The sequence below is a fragment of the Drosophila erecta genome, unplaced genomic scaffold (genome assembly GCF_003286155.1).
Source record: "Drosophila erecta strain 14021-0224.00,06,07 unplaced genomic scaffold, DereRS2 tig00000126-arrow-pilon, whole genome shotgun sequence".
Classification (NCBI taxonomy): Eukaryota; Metazoa; Arthropoda; class Insecta; order Diptera; family Drosophilidae; genus Drosophila; species Drosophila erecta.
Genome location: NW_020825209.1, coordinates 3,274,140 through 3,281,428, shown reverse-complemented (window position 1 = coordinate 3,281,428; position 7,289 = coordinate 3,274,140). Strand labels below are relative to the sequence as shown.

The 7,289-nt window shown below is 40.6% G+C and overlaps 1 protein-coding gene across 1 annotated transcript; it reads right to left on the bottom strand.

Annotated features, from left to right (window-relative positions):
- Positions 1–4,635: 4,635 nt before the first annotated feature.
- LOC6551064 lies at positions 4,636–6,703 on the bottom strand. Its single transcript, XM_026982034.1, has one exon. It carries the CDS (start codon positions 6,695–6,697, stop codon positions 4,643–4,645), a length of 2,055 nt encoding a protein of 684 aa, XP_026837835.1. The 5' UTR covers positions 6,698–6,703; the 3' UTR covers positions 4,636–4,642.
- Between the last annotated feature and the right edge of the window lie 586 nt (positions 6,704–7,289).

Below are 7,289 nucleotides of genomic sequence, written 5' to 3'. Positions count from 1 at the left end.
GTCATGGTGTACACGCACTCTGCTGGCCAACGATTTGTAGCAAAATTTGTGGCAAAAATGTGTCCAGATATTATTCAAAGTTTTCTTTTTTGTCTGCCTGTCTGTTATTTTCTTTTTTTTGGTAGTTTTTGTGTAGGTGGGCATATTTTGCATACATATGTGTGCGAGTAGTTTTTTGGCTATCTCTCAGCCGGCAAACGAGGCGGGAAAATGGGTGGAAAATCGCTGGGTGGTGAGGTAGGATACAGAAAAAAAAGAAGGAAACTTTCGAGCTGTGCTAAAGACGAACGTGCCTGTTGTTTAGTGTTGCATGTGCTTGCGACTGGGCTGGGCTGGCATTTGGGGATTTATTTGCATTTCACTTTTGCTCTGCTGCAAATAGTTTGCCGCAATCTGTGTCCCCCTGTGAGCTGCGTCTCTTTCACCCATTCCTCCCTCTCCCTCTCTCTTTCTCCTTCCGCCGTTTCCTGGGTTTTTCAGCTTGCGTGGTGTTTGAAAATTTATGAACTTTTCCATATAGATATTTTAATTTTTTTTTGTAGTTCCCTACAAAGCATTTGTACCTGTCTCTCGCCGCCTTCTCTTACGTGCCTTATGTGTGGCTCTCTTCCTTGCCCCATATCTCCGTCCCTCTCTCTCTCTCTCTCTCGCTGTCTCTCTCTCTCTCTGCCATGATGCATGACTATGTAAATAGACGTTTTTACACTATGAACACAGTTTTGGCATATTACGGAGTCAGATTTTTTTTCCCTTAGCTTGTCGTGCAAATTTGTTTGTGCCCTGTCCCTTTATTTTTTTATTTGAATTTTTTCTCGTTGACGTTTGCATAATTTTATTTGTTAACTTTCTGAATTGCTCCTCCATTCCCATTCCCTTGGCCCATTATTGTCTCTCTCTATCTCTTCGTCTCTCTCTTTCTTCCTTTCTGCATACTTGATGAACAATAAAAAAATATGCCGCTTGGCCATTTAATAGCACAAATTGTGTATCATTTTAGTTGACAATTTGGCACGGAAATATTTGAACAAAGCCAAAAGGGACATCCTAATTATTTTTGCAAAGTTAGCAATGAAACTCATGTTTTGGGCAATAGTTTGGGTGAAAAAAGTTTCTGGTAGCTTAGCTAAAAATAAGTTAATAAATATTTTACCCATTAAATACAAATATCTGTTTTATACTGCTTTTATAGTTTTCGTTTTGTACGCTGGCATTTTTGCTTTCAGCTATGAAAAACTAGAAATCGATTACGCAAATACATGCTCAGCTACAATATGCATTTATATTTGCTTTCGGGGTGTACTAACAAAGATCCACCTGCCACATCCTGTCAAATGAATCTGGCAAATGCTCATGCTGATATATTCATGAGTATTTTGGAATGCGTTTTGACAGCAACAAAAAGCGGTGGGTAGCTATCCAGGTGGGCGGTTTGGTTGCTGGGTGACTCTCAAAATGGCTGCTATTTGCGGCTGACCACATTATTATGCAATCGTCGCTCTATAATGAAATGTGATTTCGGGCTAAACATATTTAATTTCGGTTTCGCTTCATGTAAATTTCAACGCGGCAATTGGTTAATCACATTGAAAGCGACGACCAAGGCTTGTCATCAATTATGGACAAAGCATCTGGTGTTTTACCATTACTAACACAATTCGGACACTGTTCACAGACTTGTCAAAAGGTGTGATTCAGTCACTTTAAGGCGCCTCATACACCGTTGTTCAACACTACGAAAGAATTGGTTTTATAGGCAACTACAGCAAGGCTAAGTATTTTCGCATAACGCTCAAGCAAAATACGAGTATATCCGCATGGTGCTTTATCGTCGTTGACATAACTCAGACACCGTTATCCAACACTGCAAAATATTTATTTTAATAAATTAAATGCAGTTTGGCGCATACAAACGAGCGCATCAACATGCATATTTCATCTATAACAAAAAGGATGAGCCGGCAGCGGGAGTTGGTTGGTTGGTTGGCTGGTTGGCTGGTTGGTGTACCATACATTTTCATAAACTACCCAGCTGAAGTGAGTGGCCCGAACTCATGCATATAGAAATGATATGGAAAAAGGCGAACATAAATTACTTTTATATTTTGTCGCTATTTTTATATTGCCAACACTTGTGCGGAAATTGCGCGATGAAACGACGCTGCCCAGGAGCGGAATAAAATGTAAATGGCAGGGCGCTGCGGTGGGGACACGCAAGAAAATTGCCAGTCCCAGTGCAGTTTGTAGCCAACGTAAATGCGCCCATCGCCACCCACTTTTCCTGAATAAGCACAGCACATGTAAATTCTGCGATATTTACGCGAGATATGCAGCAGCGAAAGCGCCGTATTTCAGTTAACAAATAGCCTCCGAAAAAAACAAAGCGCAACAGGAGAGCTAGCGTTTATAAACCAAACGAACTTACACATTTATGAATTATTTAAAAATCCGATATTTCCATTATTAAGTGTAATAGTTTGGAAAATAGCGGAGTGGAGAGTTTTGTAAAAGATTCCCCTCACCGAAATAAGTTTCCCTTTGTTTTGCCTGGTATTAGCTGATTTTCAGCTGCATCTGTTTCTGACAGGAAATTTGTTTTTTTTTGCTGCCTCGCTTTTGACTAATTTGCCAGATACAAAAGAGCTAAAGAGTAAAATGGTCTGGGAAGAAGTTCGACTTGATTTAGAGGGCTAATTTTCACAATAAGTCGGTTATAATAAAATATAATGTTGAATTAAAGCTTTTTTAAGTATGAAATTCACAAAGTACAATTATGATTTAATTTTTGATCTTTTGTGTTTCATTATTATGGAAAACACAAAACCCTATAGCCAATGGCAAAGATGTGTCGAACAGGGAAAGCGCATTAAAATAACACGGTGTAGGCCAATTAAAAAACTCATATTTACATACATAGGGTAAAAAATGTACAGAACCATACACAAAAAGTGTTAATTAAATTCAAATGTAAAACAATTTTCCAATGAAAACCTCGCTCTTCATTTGTTTTCGTACTACATGCCCTTTGCAGTTTCGGCAACGACCTTTTTTTGGTCGAGTTTAGGAGTACATATTACAAAAATACAAAGTATAGAAATGTTTAAAATCATTTAATGTTATTTTATAATTTTCAGCCATTTTATCATCATGGGTGGTATTGTTATCGCTAAGAGAAACTCTCTCTCACATTTCATAAAATGTTATTGTTGATTTATTATCTCGTTTTAAATAAAACAATTACCAAGTAGCATGTGTCGGTTGGCCAAAATAATGTAGAAAATGCGGGTACAAGTGATTTCGGTTGTCAGTAAAACACATTTTTTTCGGCAGCTATAAACGCCTATATATGTAAGTATATATATACATATGTATGTGCTCCTCGACGTGGAGTTACCTCCGCATTTAGCATTCCTAGCAGGCAAATGAACTCACTTGAATAATCGCCACTCTGGGAGTTATCTCGCACTTTAAATACGTTGGCGAATTTTAATGAAAACGTCCTTTCAACGCAAGATAAATTATTCAAAAGTTTTCCACTGCCGCAGAGCAGAAGATTTCCACCGTTGATGTCGTTGTTGTATGTTTGTTGTTCTTGTCGCCCAGCATTTTCGCATTTTATTTGTGTTGCCGGCGATTCTTATTTTTCACCTTTCCGAGTCTGGTCCTATTTTTTGTGTGTTAATTTTTTTTTTTTTTTTTGCATTGTTCGCCGGACATTTCAGTTGCAGGCAACTCTGGACAGGCCGCGCTGCCCTTTCACCTTTTTACCCTTTCACCCTTTCCGCCCACTTCCACTTCCTGCTGTCCTTGTTTTGTTTGCCGGCCGCTTTCAAGTGCGAAAACTCTCGGATGAGATTCATTCAGTGATTTTCTCACCTCGCTCTATCCCTCTCGTTCTTGGCGGCTATCTCGCCCTCTTTCTCTCCTTTCAGCCGACTGTCAGTTTGACAGAAAACGCCTGCAGTTTGGCGGGACTGTACTTTTATCTTCTCTTTTGACGACCGGCATTTTTATCGTTTTTTTCAGCATCCTTCGTTGCAAATCTGAATTAAAAACCTTAATTGTTTCTAGTAACAGTTTGATAACAAAGTTTGTTTTGAATAACATTCAAATTCTTGCTAGTTTTAGTAAGCACTCGGGTTTTGTACTTCCTGCAACAGCTTAAACGAATGTCAGACTGAACTATTGGTGCATTATTAAATCGCTTTTGCACACACCTTCACCTGTTATCCGTGCACCGCATTTGCAAGCTTTTTAAATTCAAATCTTTATATTTTAAATAACCGGAATGGAATGAAATCTCCTGCTGAGTGCAACGTGCGATGATAACCGCAATGGTTTGGTTGCCTCACTAAAAAACCGTCCGCAAACTCCCACTTTATCGCACACACAGACTTTCCACAGGATTTGACCATTTTTATGTGGCGACTATGAAACGAAACTGGAATTTAAATAATGGCAATAAAAACAACGAGAGCAACGTTCTGCTCTTATAAAAATCTTATTTGGTATGCTAGGTGAATTCGGATCATTTATTGTACTGAAAGATTTACAATTTGTTGCGTAAAATTTTTGCGATAAAAATAAAAAATGGTTGAAAGGAACTTAAAATTTTTTCAATAACAAATGCGATTCAAAATCAATTTTAATTGCTTTCCGAATACAAATCGCAATCGGATGCGAGCTCTGTTTCAATGTTGACGGTAACTCCTGGGATTTTGGTAGGCCTTTTCGGAGGCGGTCCAGTTTCAATTTCAGCTTCCGTTTCCGCTTTAGTTTGGACTTGCGGTTGCATTTCCGGTTTGCTCTTAGTTTTCGTCTCTGGTTTTGGTTCTTTTGCTTGTTCCTGTTCTCTTCCCAGTCGCAATTCAGACTCTACATCTAGTTTAGTGATTATCGTTTCTTCGGCCACCTTTCTTACCGCGTCCTTCACTGAATTTACCACGGCTTCCTTAACAGTTTGCAATACTTCATTGGTGATTGGTATTCGCAAATTCATTATCGATTCCTCTAGATCCCTAATGGAACTCTCTTTGAATTCCTCCATGCATTTTCGCGATGCTTCTCGACTAGATCCGGCCTTTTCGCGTGATCCTGACGGCCTTTCTGGGGACTCGGATTTGGATTTCATGTGGCGCTTTTTTTGGCAATCGATATATGTTGTTCTTCTGTTGACTGATTGAGGGCTTAAGTCCTTGCCGCCCAAATATCTGTCCTCAGCGAATTCTTTGAGAATATGTTTGAGTTTACTTGAAGAATCTTCTTCATCACTTTCTTGGTAAGCTTCTAGATATCTTTCCACGCTTTTCAATAGCTGCCTTGCCTTGCTCTTTTTCCGCTCGGCTGCAATTACGTGCTTTACCAATTCGTCTTCAAGTTGACCCTTGTATCGGCTATGACTCTTTTTCTTGGAACGTTGGCCTTCTGTGCGACTGACTTTTGGAGCCCTGAGATCGGGACCAAGCTCGAGAGGCTTTAGTTGACCTTCGTCCTTGACTTTTTCTTGGGCTCTCTTGACTTTAGCGCGCTTTTCTTGGTATCGATCTCTATTGGGCGCTACTTTTACGTCACTATGAAGGGAGTATTGTTGATTGTCTGAACTGTCGCTTGATTCTTCGGTAGTTGTAACCTTTGTCCTAGTTCTTTGCCTGGATATCCTTAAGGAGTTTTTCCATTGCCGATCCGTGACCCTTTCAAAGGGCATAAAACTTCCCGATTCTGGAAAATATGCCAGTGGAGATTTTATGATTGTACCTGGAATCATTGGATTCGAAAGGGGCTTTCGGTTGAGAGACAGTTTCCCATTCGAACTTCTATATAATTCCAATTTATTGCGTGGCATTTTGGATCTCAGTCCTTTGTAAGTATACAGAAACTGTGTGGAGGTCGCTGTGGCTAACTCTATCAGCCTAGGTTCCTCCTGCACAAGTAGTTCCATGTTAATGTACGGTGTCGGATTCTCTGCGTCGCCCTCGGCACTCATTAGCTCCATTGCCTCCTCATGGCGAAGCAACAGGTAATCGTTCTCTTTATTGAGAAATTCCTTCGGATGCTGCGGATGCACGTAGTTCCTTGCTTTCCGGATGACACTGCGCGACTGTATATAGTACCGATCAAAGACAGTTAGCGTATAGAACATTCGACTTGAGGTGGCCGGGCATACCAGCCAGAGGACATATATGGTGTTCTCCGGTGAACCAATCTTATCCTCCAGCTTCTGGCCGTGTTTTCTGTCAGGCAGCATGGAGAACCACGAGGTCTTGCAAATCATAAGGACCAAGGCTAAATGATGCTCGTAACGACGGCGATTGTTAAGAAGACCGCAATTGGAAAAACTCAAGTACCGGCGAGATGGTCGGGTGTGCGGCTTACCCTGGGTACCAGCATACAGGATTAAAGTCAATGCCTGTGGTTTATCGTATTCGAAACTATCTGGATTGAAGGTTCTTCGGATTGGATGTTCGTCATAGAGGACGATCACGTTGGTATTCGGATTGTGGGTGTGCTTGTGAAGCAGGTGAACCAGTAGACCCGATGGGAACACCACTTGATCGCAGTTGCCTACAGGACATTTTCCGGGTGCCCGCGATAGCTGACCCAAAACATGGCGACGACGACGGTTTTCCTCTTTTTCTGTCTCATCCATTGCCTTCTCATTTTTCGCCTTGTAACTTCTTTTCTTAACCCTCGGATCACTCATTTCTAACGCCAAATACATGCAAAAATATATAGATAAAATTGGAAATTATATACGAGTATATGTGCTGATGTGTTGGCTTCCGAACGAAATCTGAGTAGAATTTCAAAAGTGTTCGAGCACAATCGCTTGACGACTGACAGCTTTTACACGGACCACTTGGCCGTAAGAAAATGAATACAGCAGGCAGATACCGGGCTCCCAATCGATGGGGAAACAGGGAAAGTCGGAAAACTATCTCCACGGAGTTGAGCTAACGAGCAGCACACACATGCACACGCATGGCCAATCAACTTTTCCCTTACATTGTCCGATGGTAAAAGTGTCGGAAAAACAGGGTGTTACTGCACGTCATATATCCGAGTATTTTTGATTAAGCATTCCCCAGATACGAATTAAATCAATAACTTTTGGCTGCCCAAACGCAAATTGAATTCAAAAGTTCGAGGCCATAAAACAAAGCCACAAACTTTGAAGGCACTCGATTTTGCTGCTCGACTTGTGCTTACCCAATAAATGGATTAAAATATTATACAGCTTATTGATAACACGCAACATGCTAAAGAACACTTTGTGAAATTGGTATAAAAATTAA